The following is a 23,436-nucleotide window of genomic DNA, read 5'->3' on the forward strand; positions in this document are numbered from 1 at the left end:
GCAGATCCTAATGCAGCGTATCAAGGTTACGAAGCGCAGATGTTCGACCAGTATGATGTATAGGATTACGAGGATAACAACTTGGTGACGAGTGCACGTGTCATGACTGAGTGTACCATAATTAGTTCGATACATGAGAAGATTGAAACCTTTCGCGACACAGAGACCTTGGAATATTAATTTATCATTTTAATAAAGATACCTATTTGATGTAACCTTAAGGAGTTTTGACTTAACCTTCTTTCTAGTTTGATTATCATAGTCTAACTTCGCTTTTGTATTGGTTTTGGTTTTGAGATTCTTTTGAGATTCGTTACTATATGATATATTTCTTTAATGAATATTTGACTGTGATTTATTCTTGCTCATGATTATATTGTTGTCTGGAATAGTTTGTCGATTTGCCTGAAACCTGATCATTGGGTTATAGATCACTCCCTCGAGTATTCGAGTAGATGGATGCCAGTTAGGTGGATGTGATAGCTATAGCTACTATTGCTATGAGATGCTTTAAATAGGTTATTTATTGGGTGAAATTGGTGCTTATCTATTTACTATGATATTGGAGCTACTTACATGGTTGCAAATTCAATCTTCCTTGCAAGTACCAAACATGTGGAGATTGATTTTCATTTGTTTGTGATCTTATGGTATCTAAGTAGTTTTCGTTCATTATGTTTCTACCGTAGATTAGCCAGCAGATCTTCTTACTAAGGGTTTGTCCTATGTATGCTTTTACTACTTTGGGACAAGCTAACGGTCATGGACTCGTCACACTTGAGGGGACGTGATAAGAATCCTACACCATCTATATGACATGTAGATTAGAATGTTATCTACATTATTGTTCTTATAAATACCATTATACTTCACTACAGTAATATCATCGTATCTAGTGTCCACATTTATCAAGTTATTACTAATTGGAGGGGATTGGAGTAGTTTCTTCGATATTGAGGATAGCGTTATCTTTTAACGTTATCTTAGCGTTCTTATATTACTTAGTGATTTTAGTTATCGGTAATCAGAAACGAATAACATTTTGTAAAAATACAACGTTGAAAGTGTGAAGACTAATATCTGATCCGATTTAACTTCAGTGTTGTGAATTTAATGCACAACATTCAAATCTCGACCCCTCTGATCTAGATACTGGAAAATCTTTCTCATATATTTTTTTAATATATTTCTTTTCTTCTCATTATAGAGATATCCAATCACCTTTCTCTTGTCCAAAACATTGATTGGCTAAACTAGGAAAATAAATAAATTATCAAACGAATCCCTCATGAATCTTTCGTGTCTCTCGTTTCTCTCGTTTCTCTCATTTTATTGTGTTGATCCGTTAAGATAAGAAAATAAATAAATAATCAGACAAATCACCCATGGATCTTTCATGCCCCTTCTTTTTCTTATTTTATTTTTCCCACTTTCCGCTCAAACCCACCATGAGAAAAAGTGGGAAACTACCAAGCTTTTAAATAGAAGCGCTGATCCGACTGTCGTCTTGTCTTTCTGCATAAAGATCGTGCACTATGCAGTACCACCAAATGTTTCTATAAACCCTTGCGTTTCTCACCGTTCTTCTTCGTTCTTTCTTAAAAACCCTAAAAGTTTTTTGGTTTAAGCTCCCAAACTCATGGGTCATTTCGCGATCTCTCAGGTTTGTAGATTCTCGATCTATCCTCCTACAACTTTCTGTGTGAATTTTTACGATCTGTAGAATTTGTTGCAGCTCCCTTTGACCCTTCCGATTGGAAACGATACGTCATTCAGGAGACTGAGATTCAAGGTATTCTGCTTTCATCGCTAAGTTCGGATCTTTCTTTATGGTTTGTATTCGTCTGAGACAGTTTGGTGTTTTAATTGTTGACCGTGGATGAGCTACAGAAAGTTGTTTCTATTTGATGTGCCCTTTCCCCCTTTTCCTCCTCTGTCTCACTCTGTTTTCCTTCTTGTTTTCTTGTTATTCGCTGGACTACTGATTTGAGGTTGTGCTCTATTAGTGTTTCTTGCTGTTTGGATAATCATTTTTTTTTTCATTTATTGTGTCCGATAATAATTTCTTACTGTTGCTACACAATCAGTTTGAACTCGACCGTGGAAATCGAGTTTTCACCTTCGACGATCTAGTTAGGAATCCGATTGAGGAAGTAAAGAAAATAATGAACAATAAGAATTTTCCCTTATGTTCGTCTCGAACTAAAACATTCCTTAGACTGCAATACTAACCTCAGTGATTGAGTCCTTCTCAAATATGAATTGTTGAGTTTTAGTTGAATACTTTGTCTTCGGCTACCAATTTTCTGCTTTTACGCTTGTGTAACCGACCTTGACTTGGTCTGTGCGACCTGAGTATATATCCGAACAGGTTCGACCAGATTTTGTCTAACCTAGTTCGACTTAGGTCTAACCGAACTAGTTCGGGTTAGTTTATTTCTCCCTTATCACTTACTTTCTGTCAACGTTTTTCATTAATGGAAATCTGCAGCATCTCAACTTCTTAATAAGATAGCTATTGACATATCTTGGCATAATTTATGATTTTGTCTATCACGGATCATCATACACCTGAGTAACGGGATTTCAATTGAAAAGAAACGTTTAAAAAGTAAGGAATCCTTAAGTTTGAATTTTTTTCTAAATAATTCATAAAACCGACTTGACTTAATTGCGATGAGATCATGAGACTGAATTGTTGTAGTTATACAGAGACTGATGCTGATACCTCAAGCCCTCCAATCTGGTAGACCCGACAGCGACACTATGATACCGGTTGGGACCAGTCTTTTTTTTTTTTTTGGTAAATGGGACCATAGTCTTTCGAGGGTGCTGTATAACATTACTTCCATCCTCTCCATGAAACGATCAAGTGGGAGCCACATCTAAAAGCTAACAAAATGGAACCCCCTATTGTATGGTGGTAAAGTTGAGGGGCAGTGCTATGGGAACAAAATTTTGGATGAGTTAGTTTTGGATAGCACTACCCTCACACTTTTTGACCACCCATTCTGGAGGGGTTCTAACTTGTTATTGGTTAGAGGTGGACCCTCTTGATGAATTTGTGGTGACAAAACATTATCACCAGTTGGGATCACATCCTCTCATGGCTGGTGTGTAACATTATTTCCTTCCTCTCCATGAAACAATTCCGCTAAAAACTGATAAAATGGGATCGCTTATTGTATGGTGGTGACGTTGAGAGGTACTGACAAACTTTTCTAATGAGTCTAACTTCTAGATAGCACTACCCTCACATCCGTCAACCACTCATTCAGGAGGAGGGTTTAACTTGTTTGTAGTTAAAAGTGAACCTTATTCCTGAATTTGGGGTGATGAAACATGCGGATAATGTATTCATCCAAAAAAAAAAACGAGGATAATGTTATGATCCAAACTCATTAGTTTTTTGTGATATCTACAAAGTATTGACTAGTTGGAAGGCAACATCGCATATTGAGGAACCTCAGGATATTTGACATGCATCATTCCTACTATTCCTTTATATGCTAATTTTTTTTTTAGGTGAGTTCTTACATATAATAAATAATCAGGGCAAGCTGGCGTTGCAAAGTAGGAAAGCAATACTTCACCAAAACAAAAGAACTAGTAAAGCGATAAGCTGCTGCTCATCAATGGAAGCTACCGCTCCAGTACCAAGAGTCGGAGTTGTGGTGTTCATAATAAGTGGGAAAAGCATTCTATTGGGGAAGCGTCGGGGCTCCATTAACGACTCTTGCTTTGGTCTCCCTGGTGGCCACCTTGAATTTGGTAATTTTAGTTGCTCAAAAAATATCACATAAATGTTCTTATGCTTTTTTGTCATTTTCTTTAGGATGAAATTGCCTATTATTGATCCAGTAGTAGACATACTGAGAGAAGAAGAAACTTCTCTCCTATATTATAGGGATGTTCTTGGTACTCCTAATGACAATTAATGAAATAGAATAATCCAAACCCTTTTGAAATCTAAATATCTCTTTAAATTTCATTCATTGTTTTTCAATGGAGATAACAAAAACATGTTATCAGCAAATTAAATATACATCAATTGGATTTATAAACTATTAAATATCGCAAATTAAATATACATCAATTACACCCTTTGAATTTGTTATTACAAATTCCCTGATATGTCTGACATTAGAAGAGAACATATTAATCTTCTAGAAGTGAGGAAAAATACTAAAAGAACTTCAAAATTACTTGTCTCTTTACTCTTGTTTTCTTTATTTTTCTCTTGAAAATTAGAAGAGATTTCAAGGTGAAAGGGAACAATATAAGAATTTTAAAATACAATTTGTAGAATCATTTAGTCACATTATTATAAAGGATATAAGCATGATAGAACAAACTTTTTTTTTTTTTTTGAATTAAAGAGTTTATATATAGGGTGGGAGGTTGGGTTTTTAACCGCTCTATTAATCCACCATTGACATGGAACAAATTCTAATAAGGATAAACAAAATAATTGACTAAATACATGGGATGTTGAAAATATCTTTTTGTCATCAGTTTCTTCTTCTTTTTTTTATTTACTTACAATTTGTTATTATTTTTTAAGGGGAAAATTTTGAGGAATGTGCAGCGAGAGAAGTAAGGGAAGAGACAGGCTTGGATATAGAGAAGATCGAGTTCTTAACGGTCACCAATAATGTCTTTCTGCAAGAGCCTAAGCCCTCGCATTATGTTACAATAGTCCAGCGTGCAGTTTTGAAGGATGCTCTACAACCTACCGTAAACGTGGAGCCCACCAAGTGTGATGGTTGGGAATGGTATGACTGGAATCATCTACCTAAGCCGCTATTTGGACCTTTGGAGACCGTTGTGAAGAGTGGCTTCAATCCTTTGCCAATTGTTGAATCCTAATGGAACCATGCCAGCGAAATGCCAAGGCTTTGTCTCCCTCTTCTATTTGGTTTGTGTGAAAGTTGCCACTTTCCTAAGGACTTTATTACGTGAAAATTCAAATAAAAGATGGGTTCCCCTCAAAGGTCACCATTAACTATGAAAATTTTTCATGTTTGGTAATGGTTAGAATATTAGCGGAGACACTTTATATATATTGGTGAAGAATCTAGTTCTATCTTTCACCAAAAAAAAAAAAATCTAGTTCTATCCGTTCCAATATTTGCAATTCAACTTGACAGTGGTCGGTAAAAAATTGACATATACCACTGAGACTTAATATGTATTAGGAATTTAGGAGAATCTTGTGAGCGCAAGTGGGAGGTCATAGGTTTGCACCCATCGGCGGCATTAATATTCTCATTCCCATCCCAGTATATTAGAAGCTCTTAATCCCAAAAAAAAAAATATGCGAACTTTCTATGAATAACAATGTTATCTATGTTGAGAACTTGTTGAAGAAGATTATAAGAATGCTTGTAAGACAGCTGTAGTCACGAGCTTGATGGAGCCGAAATGTACCAATGGCATTTTCTTTAAGGTATTTAGACATTGGATTTGTGCAACATGGGTTTTGAGTATATCTTCACTTTCAACATCAGTCAACTCCAGCCTTTAAGGTTACACCCTAGAAATGTTATTTTATGTGTCATTTAGTATTTGTGACTCTCCACCCATCGATATAAAATTCATCGAAATATCCGTAGATGTGATTTACAATCACAAGACAAGTTACATGCCACAATGCATAATAATCCACACAACATCATCAATAAGAAAAAGGAAATAATGTCCAATAAATAAGTATCAGAGAAGGAATTAATGTAACAACTGTCTTAAAAGGAAAATGGAAGGGAAACGAAGTTCATTTACATCCTTCAATAAACCTAATGAAATGATGTATTCCCAGTTCATAACTTCTAAGTTTCTATAGATAACAATCCTCTTATTAGAAGGGTTGAGTGCCATAGGAGGACCCTACTTGCACATGTCCTATCTTGTGGCTCATAGTCTTCCATAGCTAGAACCTCGTACGTCTTCATCCGTGTCGAGTATTTTTGAATGGCTTACCCATCCTATCTTATAGCAAGTCGAAAACATGTTTCCATAAGGAGTGAATTCCAAAAAACTTAGTGAGATCAACAATACTCACATAACCATAATATCAATGTCAAGTGTAAGTATGCAATGCAATGCAATATGGGATGCTTCTAAGATCTAGTCGTACTGGTCTCTATCTAGGCAGACACGCATTAAGGAAGCCACTAGTCCCCTTTGGGAAGTCTCACACAGACCCCTCACATCTCCAACAAATCTTGGGCATCATGAATAAGGTATAGTATCCAACATCTCCAACAAATCTTGGTCTAGTATCCTTCTAAGTCTATGGATTTTTGCATCTATGGCCTACCAACTTGGATACACACCTGTAACCCTATGGCCATTCACACATAATAGGGTAGATGCTCTCATGTCCCATCATGGATCCAACCGATCTTGGGCACCCACGAGCCCTACACCTACCATATGCAACCCTACCATGAATGACATAGTAGTATAATTGTGTCTCCTCATGGATCATGATGTGCAACAGTACCGATCTTGTGATTTGTATGGAATCATGATGTGATGTGATTGCCTAGGTTGTGGTTGTGGAATTGGGAATGCCCTTTTGGCACTTCTATTATTGAACATCAGTGGAGGTGGTGTGGGACGATTTCCTATAATGCCCCTTGGCGCTTTCCTTAACTACTAGTTGACATACCTAGGATTGGTCTAGAAGTGTTTGGCTAGGGAAACCCCATCATATTTGACCCTATCAAAAGAGGAATTGAGACTGAGTGACCCGTGGTAGCAATGGGGATTTATGGGCGCTCAAGATCGGTAATCAACTTGTGAGAGGACATAAATCACATTGTAGGGGCCATTCATTGGTAGGATTGCATGTAATAGACTTGGGGTTGTGGGCGCTCAAAAGCGCGGAAAGCATGAGAGGACACGAGAGCTTCCTGTTTATTATGTGTGGATGACCAATAGGGTTAAGAGTCTACGTAGCTGGGAAGGAGACGGTGACTCTAGGGGGAAAGGTACCAGAAAGGATCGCGGGAAGCGAGGAATGGACATATCTAACCCTTAAAGTAGATGTGACTCAGTAGATGACTTATATTAGGCTAAGTTTCACCCCAGCACTCGCCAATACTCATACCAATGGTGGTGAGCGATAGTCTTAACCTAAACCCCAACTACGGAATATCCAGGAAGGATACCTTGACCCAATTACCACGGAGAACCCAAAAGACCGGGAAGGTTGAGGGGGAGTGATTTGAGACCTGCCCAAAGGTGTCACATCCACCCAGCCGGTACCCTACCAGGCATATCCGGGTATGTGATCCACAGCCCCAAGGATCAAGTATCGAGGAATCATGCCTCTCACATACACGATAACATAATCATGAACAGAAATATAATCAAAGTCATAGCATATAAACAACGAAATCACGATAAGGATAAGAAACAATATAATCAAGAGCGAGAAATAAAAGATACCAATGTATATAATCCAAAAGGAAGAGAGTGAGCGAAAATCATTCCCTCAGTAGCAGCGGAAAGCAGATCAAATCATAGTTAAGGTTACAAATCCAAGTCTTAAAAGGAGTAATAATGAGATGAATATCTAAACAATTGTTTCCTCAGTCTTATACAAAATGTCTTCATAGGTGTAAACATAAGAGATTAGGCATGGCCGCTCCCACACCAAGGTCGAACTAATCTTGGAACGTAGCGTAATCACCCACGAGATTCTCACAGTAATCTTCGTAAAAGCCAACACCCGGAGGGTAGTATGCTTCATCGGGGGTCTCCTCATAGCAGGGGCCATCAAGTTCTTCAACACCTGTAGGATAGTCTAACAAACATTGCACAAAAGGAGTGAGTTCAAAAGAACTCAGCAAGGCAAGTTATTCCATAATAACACAGATACATAATACAAAACATAACATGATGCAAGATGATATGAAACAGATGATGCAAATATGATTCTAACTCTATGTATGCTAGTCTCTATGATAGACATGCTTTAAGTCATAGCACCATACTTTTCTTGGGTAGGTCCGGTCACTCGACTCCGGTAGGCTGTGGGTCCTGCATCCCTCAGGACAATCCATGGCTGGGGTTTAAGTCACTGCTCTCTCACATAACCATTTGGTATAAGTATTGGCGCATGTCACGGTAAAGCCTAGCCCAATGCAAATCATCTACTCAGTCGTATCAAGTCAGATCCGGTACTTCCATTCCTCGCCCCTGGCGATCCTTTCCGGTATCCTTCACACTAGAGTCAGCATAGTCCTTGACTACGAACTCATCAACCTTATTGGTCATTCACAAATAGTAGACGGGAAGCTCTCACGTCCTCTCACGGATTGGTTACCAGTGTTGAGCGCCCGTGAGCCCAAGTCTAGCTATTGGCAACCCTACCAATAAATGGCCTCTAATGAGTATCCGCAATGTGATTTATGTCCTCTCACGAGTTGGTTACCGGTCTTGAGCACCCACCAAACCACATTACTACCATGGGTCGTTCGGTCTCAATGCCCTTCCGACTCGGGTCTGATACAACAGGGACATCCTAGCCAACACCACTAGACAAGTCCTATATATGACATCCAATAATCCGGGAAAGCGCCAATTGGCATCTTCGGAAACATCCCATACTATTCCCTCCGATGTCCAAGGACATAAATGTCGAAAGGACATTCCCAATCCCAAGTCATACTTATCCAATCACATTCTCAATTTCATCATGTCATACATAAATGATACTTCATCATATTGAAAGATAAGTCATAACAGCACATGATCAAGCATATATATTGATGCGTCCAAAATTTGCTCAGCCCTTGGATCTGTCACGCCCTCCCAGCCGGTACCCTATCTGGCATACCCGAGAGTGTGATCCACAGCCCGAAGATCAGGTATCGAGTGATCAACCTCCCACATAAACAATAACATAATCATGAACAATCAAAACAAGAGTGCGGAAGATAAATCATAGATCCAATAAAGATAGAATGAATCATAAATGAATCAGAATAATAGATATAATCAGAGTATCAAACAGATAAGTAAAGTGAAGCAAAAATCCCACTTTACATCCAGCGGAAAAGTAGCTCTAAAGAATAAACTAGACAAAATCTAATCCCAGTAGCAAGTACATTGGGTAACTAAATTGTTCTCCACTTTATAGACAACATCCTTGTAAGTGTAAATCTCATAAATGGCACAAGGACGCTTCCACTCAATGGTCGGACTAAGCATCGTACGGAGCATAACCACTCGTGGGATCTTCGAGTAATTGTGGTAACCGCAATCACCTTCCTGGAGATATGCCTCTTCGCCTTGCGCTTCTTCATAGGGACCGTCATAGTACTCGGTACACTGCAGGATAGTCTAACAACATTGTACAATAAAGGAATGAGTTTCAAAGAAACTCGGTAAGGCGATTAAAAATCCATAATAACATAAATGGCGGGATTCCGAACAAACATAAATGCAATATGATATGAGACAAACAATGAATGAATGAATCTAACTCTATGAATGCTGGTCTCTATTGGCAGACATGCTTTAAGTCATAGCACCGTACCTCTTTAGGAAAGTCCACTCACATCCTCAACCATTTAAGATATCTTGGATTCTCTCACGGATCATTTCACCGGTCTTGAGCAGCCGATTGGTAATGGGTCCTTCATCCCTCGGGACAAACCATGGCGGGGGGTTAAGTCAACACACTCTCTCACAACCATTTGGTATAAGTGCTTGGCGCATGTCGGGGTAAAACCTAGCCAAATGCAAGTCTTCTACTTAGTTACATCAAGTCGGATCCAGATACTTCCATTCCTCGTCCCCGACGATCCTTTCCGGTATCCTTCACACTAGAGTCGGCGTATCCTATGGCACCGACCAACTCGGACTACGGACTCATCAACCCTATTGGTTATCCACATATGGTAAACGGGAAGCTCTCACGTCCTCTCACGGGTTGGTTACCGGTCTTAAGCGCCCGTGAGCCCAAGTCTAACCATATGCAACCCTACCAATAAATGGCCCCCACAATGTGATTCCTGTCCTCTCACGGGTTGGTTACCGGTCTTGAGCGCCCATGAATCCCCATTGCTACCACGGGTCGTTCGGTCTCAATACCCCTCCGATTAGGGTCGACATAACAGGACATCCTAGCCAAACACTACTAGACAAATCCTAGATATGTCATCCAACAGTTTAGGAAGGTGTCCAGAGGGCATCTCCGGAAACATCCCATAATATTCCCGTAGTAGTCCAAGGACAGAAGTGTCAAAAGGACACCTCTCCTTTCCAAACCATACTTAAGCATACACATGCATCAAATCATATCATCACATATATGGTAACTTCATATATGGAAAGAAATCAATAATTACAATCACTTGTATAACATTGGTAAGTAAATCATACATGAATCAATTTAATATGAATAAGTAATGCTACTGTAATCAAAGTTATGCAACAGTAGTATATCATTGTAAGAATCTAATTTAGGAATCATATCTATGATATTCAAATATAGAAACTAGATTCATGCTATCTATGTAATTAAGGAAATAACCATCCTTACCTTTTATAACTCGCAAAGGAATCCTAAGAAATCAAGTAAGATCTCGGCAAACTTGAGAAGAAGGTCCTAAACAAGTATATACAACATATTAGGAAAGATCCCTAACAGAAAAGATACCAAAACATCCAACATAGACCAATTCGGAGTTCTTTGTACTCATTGGTCGAGTGGATTGGTCGAGTGGTCCAGTCGACCAATCAGTCGACCAATGCGAGACGATAGGCCTAAAAAAACGAGTTTTAAGATATGAAATCCGAATTTGGTGGTTCAAAAGGGTACTAATCAAGGGGTAGACTACATCAGTAGTATTCTAACATATAGGGGACCTCAAAACACTAATCCAATCAAGATATCAAGATCCAAATTAGGAAACAAAAAGTTACCATAATTAAATCAACCATGGATCTTGATGAATTTGAAATAGAAAACAAAGACAAGAACAATAGGAGGATGGATCATTGCTTTCGGTAATGGTATCATGAAAACATACATAGATCTTCATGGAATAAGGCTTAGAAGCATAAATCTAAATAAGGAAATAAAACCTACCATATATGTAACTACCATGCATCATGAAGAACACATAGTATGGTAGAAGAGAACAACTAGAAATCTATAGATTATGGATCATGGAAAGAAAACACAGTAATTAACTACTAACATGATCAACAAAGAAGATCCAAAGAGATCAGAATTCAGATTAGAAGTTTAATCAAAGATTAGATCATGGTTTGATCATGATTCCTTCAAAAGCTTGCAATGATCATGGTTAAGATCATTGTTCTAGCCTCAAATCCTTAGGATGATCATGAGAACATGTTCAGAGATGTTTGCAACAGAGAATGCAGCATCTCTTCTACTGTCTCAACTCAAAAAGGAAAGAAAAACAAAGATGGAGGAGAAGAAGAGAGAGTAGACATACCTTTTGATGCAAAAAGAAGAGTTTCGACGAAGATCCGTCAAGAAAACACCAAGGATGCAAGAGAGATGACTTGCGAGAGGTCTTTGGTTCGTTCCAGAGAGTTTGGAGGCAGCAAATACGAAGTGGACTCGAGATTGGACTTAAATAGAGCAAGAACAACCTAATTGCCAAAGACAGCACTCATTGGTCGAGTGGATTGGTCGAGTGGTCCAGTCGACCAATCGATCGACCAATGCCGGCAAACAAGACCAAAACAGGGAATTGAAGGTCCAGATCAAATCCAATCCTAAAGGGGTTTTGCACACAAGTCAAGTGACTTACCTAATAGGTAGAAATGCCTTCAAACCAAGATAGAGAGCACTCCAAGTCCATCAACTAATCAGATCTTCATCGGGATTCAGTTTCCATAAATAGAACCTCATCATCAACTTTCATGGATTCAAAGCCGGACACCAAGTCCTCTCTTGGGATGGCCCAAAGCTGACTTCTTACTTTACTTCGGGTCATCGGACCTACAAATAACAAGGTTTCCGGGTCAAGGTTAGGGCTGGGTTTTACATTCTCCCCCCTTAAAGAAATTTCGTCCCCGAAATTGAAAGCGTACTGTGCTTCCAAAGAGGTAAGGAAACTTCTCCTTCATATCTTCTTCCTTCTCCCAAGAAGTTTCTTCAGGGGTATGGTTCTTCCACCGAATCTTCACCAAAGGAATGGTGCGATTCCGCAGCTGCTTGTCCTTCTTATCCATGATTTCGACCGGTTCTTCATCATAGGTCAAATCAGCACTAAGTCCTTCAGGTGCTTGCTGCAAAATGTGTTCCGGATTCTCTATGTATTTTCGGAGCATCGAAATATGAAACACATTGTGCACACTAGCAAGAGGCGGAGGTAATGCTAATCGATACGCAACGGGTCCAACCTTTTCCAAAATCTCGAAAGGTCCAATGTAACGAGGGCTAAGCTTTCCCTTAACATTGAATCTCATCACACCCTTCATTGGTGAGACCTTCAGAAAGACTTTCTCTCCAACTTGAAATTCCAAATCGGTCCTTCTCTTATCAGCATAAGATTTCTGTCTCGATGGCAAGACTTAATCCTTTCGCTTATCATATCTACCATAGCACTCGTAGCTTCAATCATCTCGGGACCTAAGACTTTTCTTTCACTGTCTCGATCCAGTACAAAGGTGTCCTACAAGTACTGCCATACAAAGCCTTGAAAGGAGCCATGCCTATTGTTGCTTGATAAGCCGTTGTTATAGGCAAACTCAACCAAAGCTAGGTGTTCATCCCAATTACCACCCATATCCACCACACAAGATCGAGCATGTCTTCCAATGTCTGAATTGTCCGCTCGGATTGTCCATCGACTGTGGATGATGAGCCGTACTCAAGTTCAATTGGGTTCCCAAGGCCTTCGCAAACTATTCCAAAACCTTGAGGTGAACCTAGGATCACGATCCGAAACAATACTCAATGGCACACCATGCAGCCGAACCACATTATCCACATAAAGCCTTGCTAGCTTATCCGAGTATGAGTGATCTTCATAGGAATGAAATGGGCTGATTTGGTCAACCTATCAACAATCACCCACACAGGTGTCATTGCCTTTACTTGTCCGAGGCAAGCTAGTCACAAAGTCCATGGAGATATCCTCCCACTTCCAACTAGGAATAGGAAGAGGCTGAAGTAATCCAGATGGAGGTTGTCGAACGGCTTTCACACGTTGGCAAGTCTCACACTTGGCAACAAAATCATCAACATCCGCCTTTAGACCAATCCACCAAAAATGTTCCTTCAAGTCCTTGTACATCTTGGTGCTTCCGGGTGTACTGATAGAAAGACCGACTGGTGTGCTTCCTTCAATATTTCTTTCTTAACTTCTTCGTTTGCAGGCACACACAGTCTTCCTCTAAACAACAAAGCACCATCCATGGATATACCAAAGTCGGGGTCCGACTCGGGATTCGAAGAAATCTTCTCAACTTTGATCAAAAACTCTTGATCGAACTCTGCTGAGCAACAATCTTATCTCTAAGACCAGATCTTGCCGTCATGGCGAAAAGAATAAAATCAGAATTCTCGAGAACGATTTCCAAATCAAAACTCTCAATAGAAGACCACAATGGTAAACTCAAAGCATTCAAATCCAAAGTCTTCTTCTTGGTTCTTCCTACTAAGAGCATCAGCAACAACATTTGCTTTCCCAGGATGATCCTGAATGTCACAATCATAATCGAGAGACTAGTTCCAACCATCTCCTTTGTCTCATGTTCAACTCCTTTTGGGTAAAGAAGTATTTCAAACTCTTATGATCCGTGAAAATGGCAATCTTCTCATCGTAAAGATAATGTCGCCAAATCTTCAAAGCAAAGACAACGGCGGCAAGTTCTAGATCGTGAGTGGGGTAATTCCGCTCATAATCCTTCAATTGCCGAGAAGCATAGGCTACGACCTTGCCATGTTGCATCAAGTACACAACCCAAACCAATCTTTGACGCATCGGTATAAACTGTCATACCACCGGAACTATCGGGTATAGTCAAAACCGGGGCACTTGTCAATCTATCTTTCAACTCTTGGAAATTCTTCTCACAAGCGTCAGACCAAACAAACTTCTCTTCTTTCTTGGTCAACTTAGTCATAGGAGCAGCCAACCGAGAAAAGTTCTCAATAAACCTTCGGTAGTAACCCGCCAATCCAAGAAAACTTCTTATTTCCGTTACTGACTTCGGTCTCTCCCAATCAGCCACAGCTTGGACTTTTTCAGGATCGACACGAATATCTTCGGCTGAAACTACATGACCAAGGAAAACCACTCTCTTAAGCCAGAAATCACACTTGCTAAACTTAGCGAACAACTTCTTTTCTCGCAACCTTTGCAAAGTGAAACTTAGATGACTCGCATGCTCTTCTTCGCTCTTCGAATAGATCAAGATGTCATCAATGAAAACAATCACAAACTTATCAAGCACATCATGAAATACTCGATTCATGAGGTCCATGAACACCGCAGGAGCATTGGTCAATCCGAAGGGCATGACTCTAAACTCGTAGTGACCATACCGCATTCGGAAAGCTGTCTTGAAGATATCACAAGACTTCACTTTCAATTGGTGATATCCGGACCTTAAGTCAATCTTTGAGAACACAACTGCACCCTTCAACTGATCGAAGAGATCATCGATTTCGGGCAGCGGATATCTATTCTTGATAGTCAACTTATTCAACTCACGGTAGTCGATGCACAAGCGCATACTACCGTCTCTTTCTTCTTGACGAACAAGACCGGAGCTCCCCAAGGTGACACACTAGGCTGCACGAAACCTCTATCTATGAGCTCATTCAACTGATTTTGCAACTCTTTCAACTCGGTAGGAGCCATCCCTGTACGGAGCTTTAGATACCGGAGCAGCACCGGGGACGAGATCAATAGAGAATTCGACATCTCTCGTCCGGAGGCACTCCGATAGATCATCGGGAAGACATCAACAAAGTCGCAGACAACTCGACTTCATCGACTCTTTTCTCCACTATACCCTTGCCTTCGGATGAAGCATCATCCACTAGGGCATAGACTTGCATCAGGGCAGACAGCACCTTCTTACAAACCCTTCTCTTTTCACCCCGAAATTCTAAGACCGGACTTCCACAAATATGGAACTGAATCTTCTTTGAGGAACAAAGGAACACAGCTTTGTGAGCTGTCAACCAATCAATTCCCAAAATAACATCGAAGTCCTTCATGTCAAGAATCACAAAATTGGCTTCCAAGTTCTTCTCACCAATCAACACAGGACATTTAGATAACCCCTTATCTAGTTTCACAACAGGACCAGTAGGTGTACTAATCAATAAACAACTAGACAACTTCTCGGGGATTAGGTTAGTCTTCTTGATGAATGCGAGATGACATGAACGAATGAGATGCACCCGTATCAAATAAGACAAATGCGGAAATAGAAGCGACTAACAATGTACCCGTAATCACATCATGGCTTGGATCCCGCTCAAAGACCTGGAAATACTGAAAACTCTACCGAGAGGGAGGAGCAGGAGCACTCTTCACCACCGGGGCAAGGCTGCTGGGCGGGCCGCTTCGGGACAGCACGAGCAAAATGACCAGCTTGCTTGCGTGAGAAGCAAACGAGGATTGCTTGGATCCAACAGGGGTGGCTGCAACCGAGAGGGCTTCGAACAAAAGGCCTTGCACTTGCACTTGCACTTGCACTTGCTGGTGGTCGGTTTCCGCCATACTGTCTAAACCGGCCGGGCTGCTGAAAACCCGTGTTCGACCTACACTCTTAGCCCGAAAGGTAGGAGTGGGGTAGGGTGTAGGTCTCACAAAACGACGGTCATTACGATCCACCAAACCAGAATTCCTTGATTGCCAAGGCTTTTGCACACGAGCACTTTCCTTCTCTGTTTCTTCCAACTTCTTCGAGTTTCGCACCACTTGAGCATAGCTCACTATAGGCCGGATCGTGAGGTAAGCTTTAATGGCAGGGCGCAGTCCTTTGAAGAACTTCTTTGCTTTAGCGAGGTCTTCCTTCGGGAGAATCTGGAGCAAAGAAATGAAGCTCCTCGAACTTCGTTGGTACTCCAACACAGACAGAGTTCCTTGAGTCGGAATCATAAACTCAGCTTCCTTCGCATCCTTCACCGCCTCGGGAAAGTAGTTCATACAAAAAGCCTCTTTGAATAACTCCCAAGTTACAACTCCCGCATGCAAACCTTCCAAAACAGGACGAGTGGAGATCCACCATGCATCGGCTTCTTGTTGCAACTTCGTTCAGCAAACAAAATCTTCGAGCTTCCGAGCATTGCAGATGTCGGAAAGCCTTCTCCAACTCACGAAGCCACTTGTTAGGAAACAAGGGGTCCTTGGTAACTCCAGTAAAAGTGGGTACTTGCATCTTCGTAAAGCTCTCCATCAAAGTAGTATGAGGAGTTCCAGCTAAACCTCCCGCATTCAGGATGCGGCATGAGGATTCACATTAGCACCAGCCCGGGTCTCATTATGCGAGTCATGAAACCCACCAACATCTGGTTGAACCGAGCCGCTTGTCGCCGCATCATATTGCCCATAATATTGGCAATATCTCTCGAAACTTCCAACATTCGGGGCACCGGGTATCTCATGAGTACCCTTATCAACATTTGGTATCTCACCACCTCCATGAGGTACTTCACCACCTCCCCGAGGTACTTCACCACCTCCATGACCACTGGATTCACCACGCCCACTTCTCGAGTAACCATTCTCGCAAAACCGAGAACATCAAAATACCGAATTTCGAAGATTCAACATAAACCACAAGTCCAAATGATTTGAAAACTTAAATCATGCTTAAATATATCCATATAGTCATCAAACAATATTCCATAAGGCAAAAATCACATTTTCCAAAAATTCAACAGTAAATGAGGTCACTGTGACCATTGGTCGAGTGATTGGTCGAGTGACCTTGATCGACCAATGAGTCGACCAATGCGCAGGAATGCGAAAATTCTCATTATAAGCCTCATTTTCACATTCCAACCTCATTCTAACTTCTTCCAAAGGTGAGAGAGCTCTAGGGAAAATCTCCAAGAGTTCCCACAAGTGTTCTTGAGGTGATTTAGTGCTTCAACATCAACACCACAACACACCATCTTCACAAACAAGGTAAACCTCTTAATCTTCCTTCCATTTTCATCTTCTCATGCTTGCATTTCAATAAAACCATGCTTTACTTGTATCCAATGCTAGAAATCATGCTTAGGAATGCTTAGAAACATATTCCTTAGGTTTTAGACACAATGCCATGCATAGACAACAAGTTTTAACACATTGGTGCTCATCTCGCAAAGTTTTATACCGAAATCGATATCTTTAGAAAAATTTCGTTTTCTCTCAAACCGCTTGGAATTTTCACACGAGATCAAATGCTACATGCTCAAGATGACATTGTAGATAGGTCCATACAATTTGATTTAACCAATTTCAACTTTTCAAAAATCCAATTTTGACCTAAATTGCAAAATCCCCAAATTTCCTTCTTGCTGAGTTTTTCGCTTTAATCCAAGTTTTCGATCGATTTTCATCAAACAAACTTCATAGACATGAAATTCCAAGTATTGCGCACATGCTAGTATGTTCAAATCAAATTTCCCCCAAATTTGAAATTTTCCGAAAAATTACGAAAATACCCTTTTGGCTCAAATCTTAAAATAGCACTAATTGGAATTGTCTCTTGTCTCTTCCACAGATACACTATGCAAAGGGGAGGGCGAGGACGTGGTAGAGGTCGTGGTCGCATTGTAGGTGCTCTTAGGGGCAGAGGTCAGGTTCCTTTCGAGCCTAGACAGGAGGTTAGGAGACCAGACATGTTTCACACACCTCGGGCCGAGTTCCCGTACGAGGCCTACTTCAGCCATCGCAACATTGAGATGGGACGTCTACTTCACTTACGCCAGCTCGGAGCCTTTAGGATTCGGCAGAGGTTCGACACTTTGCGGTGGACTCATCTCTTCACCGAGGATCTACCGGTATACCGGAACTAGTGAGGTTGTTCTTCAAGCAACCTAACTTACACAGAGAGGAGGCTCAAGGCCAAGGACATCCACTTAGACTTGTCCTCGGGGAGCAGTGGTCTTCCAGACTTAGATTCGCTTCTCTACCCGGACACCGGCTGAGATCTTGCAGGTTCCTTACTATCCACAAGCAGGTGTGTGTGGATACCTGCAGGAGCAGATCCGGGACAGCCATCCGATGCCGTACGAGCTTCGCGAGATATGCTCTACGCTATGGGATAGCCGTCGATGCTTCACACCGTGGACTAGCGGACGGATGACGGGTTTTGCACGGATTATCGGTCGCATAGTCGGCCGAAACATCATGCCGAAAGCCGGACATCACCATCGGGTCACGGTGATGGAGGCCTTAGTCATCTACCGCATCTACATGGGCTTCGAGATCGATCTCTCCTACATCATTCAGCAGGTCATGCTGGACTTAGTTCTGCGGCCTAGCATGCGGAACCTTTGCTATGGGAGGCTACCGACTTTGATCTTCGGGCATTTCGGGGTGAGTTTCGAGGATACACCGGTGGACACTAGATCACGGGGATACCCTATTGGGACTCGGACCATTCGTCGGATGAGACTACAGCAGCCAGAGAGATCTCCGGTCCGGAGGGTGAGGATGATGATGAATCGGAGGATGAGGATCAGGGATCGGAGGATGGAGGAGAGGATATCGGTCCCGATAGTGATGATCGGGCCGGAGATGATGCAGATATGCGCGAGGCCGAGCCTCGTGCATCACGAGTTTCCTTCATCACACTTCGAGGTAGGTGGCCCTTCACATGCGGTTCCGGAGACTTCGGATCTTGGAGCACAGATGAGATCGATGACTTCCATGCTAGAGAGGATGGAGGTCGACAGAGCAGATGTACGAGAGGATGGAGTCACGACGAGGATAGGATAGAGCATCGGGTGACTCAGCTAGCAGAGGAGTTCGGAGCATACGAGAGATCGAGCAGATCACCTAGATAGACCGTACCTTAGGATTTCCATTTATGCATTTCGGATGTAATCGTTGTAAAAGAAACCTTTGAAATTAATGAAGTTCATTTTGTTCCTCTTTAATTATTGTATGTTATGCAACTTTCTTTTCCTTGCATTAGTGACATTTGTTCAAGTATAATTATGGTATGTTATTCGAAATGTTCTCGTTATACCTCAAAGGTCAAGTTTCTAATTCAGGTGTTCTATTATTCACTTCTAAGAGTAGAAGAGTCATTTCGGATCAATGACTCGAGAATGTTCAGTTGTTGTCTTTTGTGGTTAGGATCTCCTCGAACCTTGGGCTCGATACCAATCATTACGCCCTCCCAGCCGGTACCCTATCCGGCATACCCGAGAGTGTGATCCACAGCCCGAAGATCGGGTATCGAGTGATCAACCTCCCACATAAACAATAACATAATCATGAACAATCAAAACAAGAGTGCGGAAGATAAATCATAGATCCAATAAAGATAGAATGAATCATAAATGAATCGGAATAATAGATATAATCGTAGTATCAAACAGATAAGTAAAGTGAAGCAAAAATCCCACTTTACATCCAATGGAAAAGTAGCTCTAAAGAATAAACTAGACAAAATCTAATCCCAAGTAGCAAGTACATTGGGTAACTAAATTGTTCTCCACTTTATAGACAACATCCTTGTAAGTGTAAATCTCATAAATGGCACAAGGACGCTTCCACTCAATGGTCGGACTAAGCATCGTAAGGAGCATAACCACTCGTGGGATCTTCGAGTAATTGTGGTAACCGCAATCACCTTCCCGGAGATATGCCTCTTCGCCTTGCGCTTCTTCATAGGGACCGTCATAGTACTCAAGCACTGCAGGATAGTCTAACAACATTGTACAATAAAGGAATGAGTTTCAAAGAAACTCAAGAAGGCGCTTAAAAATCCATAATAACATAAATGGCAGGATTCCGGAACAAACATAAATGCAATATGATATGAGACAAACAATGAATGAATGAATCTAACTCTATGAATGCTGGTCTCTATTGGCAGACATGCTTTAAGTCATAGCACCGTACCTCTTTAGGAAAGTCCACTCACATCCTCAACCATTTAAGATATCTTGGATTCTCTCACGGATCATTTCACCGGTCTTGAGCAGCCGATTGGTAATGGGTCCTTCATCCCTCGAGACAAACCATGGCAGGGGGTTAAGTCAACACACTCTCTCACAACCATTTGGTATAAGTACCGGCGCATGTCGGGTAAAACCTAGCCAAATGCAAGTCTTCTACTTAGTTACATCAAGTCGGATCCAAATACTTCCATTCCTCGTCCTCGACGATCCTTTCCGGTATCCTTCACACTAGAGTCAGCGTATCCTATGGCACCGACCAACTCGGACTACGGACTCATCAACCCTATTGGTTATCCACATATGGTAAACGGGAAGCTCTCACGTCCTCTCACGGGTTGGTTACCGGTCTTAAGCGCCCGTGAGCCCAAGTCTAACCATATGCAACCCTACCAATAAATGGCCCCCACAATGTGATTCCCTGTCCTCTCACGGGTTGGTTACCGGTCTTGAGCGCCCATGAATCCCCATTGCTACCACGGGTCGTTCGGTCTCAATACCCCTCCGATTAGGGTCCGACATAACAGGACATCCTAGCCAAACACTACTAGACAAATCCTAGATATGTCATCCAACAGTTTAGGAAGGTGTCCAGAGGGCATCTCCGGAAACATCCCATAATATTCCCGTAGTAGTCCAAGGACGAAGTGTCAAAAGGACACCTCTCCTTTCCAAACCATACTTAAGCATACACATGCATCAAATCATATCATCACATATATGGTAACTTCATATATGGAAAGAAATCAATAATTACAATCACTTGTATAACATTGGTAAGTAAATCATACATGAATCAATTTAATATGAATAAGTAATGCTACTGTAATCAAAGTTATGCAACAAGTAGTATATCATTGTAAGAATCTAATTTAGGAATCATATCTATGATATTCAAATATAGAAACTAGATTCATGCTATCTATGTAATTAAGGAAATAACCATCCTTACCTTTTATAACTCGCAAAGGAATCCTAAGAAATCAAGTAAGATCTCGGCAAACTTGAGAAGAAGGTCCTAAACAAGTATATACAACATATTAGGAAAGATCCCTAACAGAAAAGATACCAAAACATCCAACATAGACCAATTCTGGAGTTGCTGTACTCATTGGTCGAGTGGATTGGTCGAGTGGTCCAGTCGACCAATCAGTCGACCAATGCAGACAGTAGCCTAAAAAAACAGAGTTTTAAGATATGAAATCCGAATTTGGTGGTTCAAAAGGGTACTAATCAAGGGGTAGACTACATCAGTAGTATTCTAACATATAGGGGACCTCAAAACACTAATCCAATCAAGATATCAAGATCCAAATTAGGAAACAAAAAGTTACCATAATTAAATCAACCATGGATCTTGATGAATTTGAAATAGAAAACAAAGACAAGAACAATAGGAGGATGGATCATTGCTTTCGGTAATGGTATCATGAAAACATACATAGATCTTCATGGAATAAGGCTTAGAAGCATAAATCTAAATAAGGAAATAAAACCTACCATATATGTAACTACCATGCATCATGAAGAACACATAGTATGGTAGAAGAGAACAACTAGAAATCTATAGATTATGGATCATGGAAAGAAAACACAAGTAATTAACTACTAACATGATCAACAAAGAAGATCCAAAGAGATCAGAATTCAGATTAGAAGTTTAATCAAAGATTAGATCATGGTTTGATCATGATTCCTTCAAAAGCTTGCAATGATCATGGTTAAGATCATTGTTCTAGCCTCAAATCCTTAGGATGATCATGAGAACATGTTCAGAGATGTTTGCAACAGAGAATGCAGCATCTCTTCTACTGTCTCAACTCAAAAAGGAAAGAAAAACAAAGATGGAGGAGAAGAAGAGAGAGTAGACATACCTTTTGATGCAAAAAGAAGAGTTTCGACGAAGATCCGTCAAGAAAACACCAAGGATGCAAGAGAGATGACTTGCAGAGGTCTTTGGTTCGTTCCAGAGAGTTTGGAGGCAGCAAATACGAAGTGGACTCGAGATTGGACTTAAATAGAGCAAGAACAACCTAATTGCCAAAGACAGACACTCATTGGTCGAGTGGATTGGTCGAGTGGTCCCGATCGACCAATCGGTCGACCAATGCCGACAAACAAGACCAAAACAGGGAATTGAAGGTCCAGATCAAATCCAATCCTAAAGGGGTTTTGCACACAAGTCAAGTGACTTACCTAATAGGTAGAAATGCCTTCAAACCAAGATAGAGAGCACTCCAAGTCCATCAACTAATCAGATCTTCATCAGGATTCAGTTTCCATAAATAGAACCTCATCATCAACTTTCATGGATTCAAAGCCAGACACCAAGTCCTCTACTGGGATGGCCCAAAGCTGACTTCTTACTTTACTTCGGGTCATCGGACCTACAAATAACAAGGTTTCCGGGTCAAGGTTAGGGCTGGGTTTTACATGATCTCCACGTGATGTCCTGCAAAACGAAAGCGTCAGATGTGGCCCGACCGTTGGGGTTGGGAGTCCACCTCCGAAGGCTAAGTCAGTTGATGAACTTAATCACAAACGGCTCTGCTAGAAGCACAGAGCTAATGAATGAAGAAACGGGAAAGGTGATCTAGATAGCAGATCACTGATAGTTTAGGTCTATCAGTATGTATCTGAACCTGAGTCCCAGATAGTATTCTTATTGATCGATTGATCCGTCCCTCACCTTGTATGGTAGTGAGGTTTATATAGAGTGTACCTTCGAATCTCCTTCGTTGGATGCACTTGAGCCTTCTTCGGGTAGTCGTTGGATCTTATCAGTGAGATCCTTTGAGCGATAGACTTCTACTAGTTTGGGCTAGTAGAGGATTCTTGAGATAACCGTTAGGTTATGCGATAGTTATCCCTTTGATGATGATTATCCGCAGCCGTCAGTTTGAGTCTGCCATCATCAGGGTGATTACCCTGATCCATAAGTAAGATTAGGGCACGCTTGTAGCCGAATAAGCTTTCTTCTTCAGCAAGCCATCTTCCGGATCCGGTTGGCTCGGGAGCGATTCGGTTTTCTCCGTCTCGACCGGGGTCGAGGGTCGGACCAGGTATGAACCCGGTCTGATCATAAACTCTCCATATCACGAGCCCCCCAGACCAAGCTTTCGGTCGATCCCGAGGGCTTGGTTTTTAACTGGGTTCGTCGTCAGGTGATGATCTCTGCGTGCTTCATTAAATGTCATATCACATTTAATGCGGTGGTCACTTTTCCTCGAGCGTTGTGAGTGTAAGGCCACATATCTCGTTGTAGTTGATCTGTCGTGGCTTACGTCATCCAAGCG

At 41.3% G+C, this 23,436-nt stretch overlaps 1 protein-coding gene across 3 annotated transcripts; it reads left to right on the forward strand.

The window, feature by feature from the left end:
* Nucleotides 1-1,348: 1,348 nt before the first annotated feature.
* LOC148998852 (nudix hydrolase 1-like) lies at nucleotides 1,349-5,045 on the forward strand. Of its 3 annotated transcripts, none has more exons than XM_089141666.1 (4): nucleotides 1,349-1,663; nucleotides 1,724-1,792; nucleotides 3,555-3,771; nucleotides 4,589-5,045. In XM_089141666.1, exons 1-4 carry the CDS (start codon nucleotides 1,640-1,642, stop codon nucleotides 4,867-4,869), a joined length of 591 nt encoding a protein of 196 aa, XP_088997792.1. In that variant the 5' UTR covers nucleotides 1,349-1,639; the 3' UTR covers nucleotides 4,870-5,045. The 3 variants fall into 3 exon arrangements, with proteins under 3 accessions (XP_088997792.1, XP_088997790.1, XP_088997791.1); XM_089141664.1 differs by having other exon boundaries at nucleotides 1,362-1,663; nucleotides 4,565-5,045; XM_089141665.1 differs by having other exon boundaries at nucleotides 1,362-1,663; nucleotides 1,736-1,792; nucleotides 4,565-5,045.
* Nucleotides 5,046-23,436: the final 18,391 nt, after the last annotated feature.

Source organism: Hakea prostrata, unplaced genomic scaffold (assembly GCF_041222555.1).
Source record: "Hakea prostrata isolate BN-2017 unplaced genomic scaffold, UWA_Hpros_2 contig_109, whole genome shotgun sequence".
NCBI classification, from domain to species: domain Eukaryota; kingdom Viridiplantae; phylum Streptophyta; class Magnoliopsida; order Proteales; family Proteaceae; genus Hakea; species Hakea prostrata.

Excerpts from the sequence above, each read along its gene's own strand:
- LOC148998852 (XM_089141664.1), top strand. The coding sequence starts at position 1,640 with ATGGGTCATTTCGCGATCTCTCAG. Across the intron at positions 1,793-3,554 it reads TCAGGAGACTGAGATTCAAG|GGCAAGCTGGCGTTGCAAAG; the intron begins GTATTCTGCTTT and ends ATAAATAATCAG. Across the intron at positions 3,772-4,564 it reads TGGTGGCCACCTTGAATTTG|GGGAAAATTTTGAGGAATGT; the intron begins GTAATTTTAGTT and ends TTATTTTTTAAG.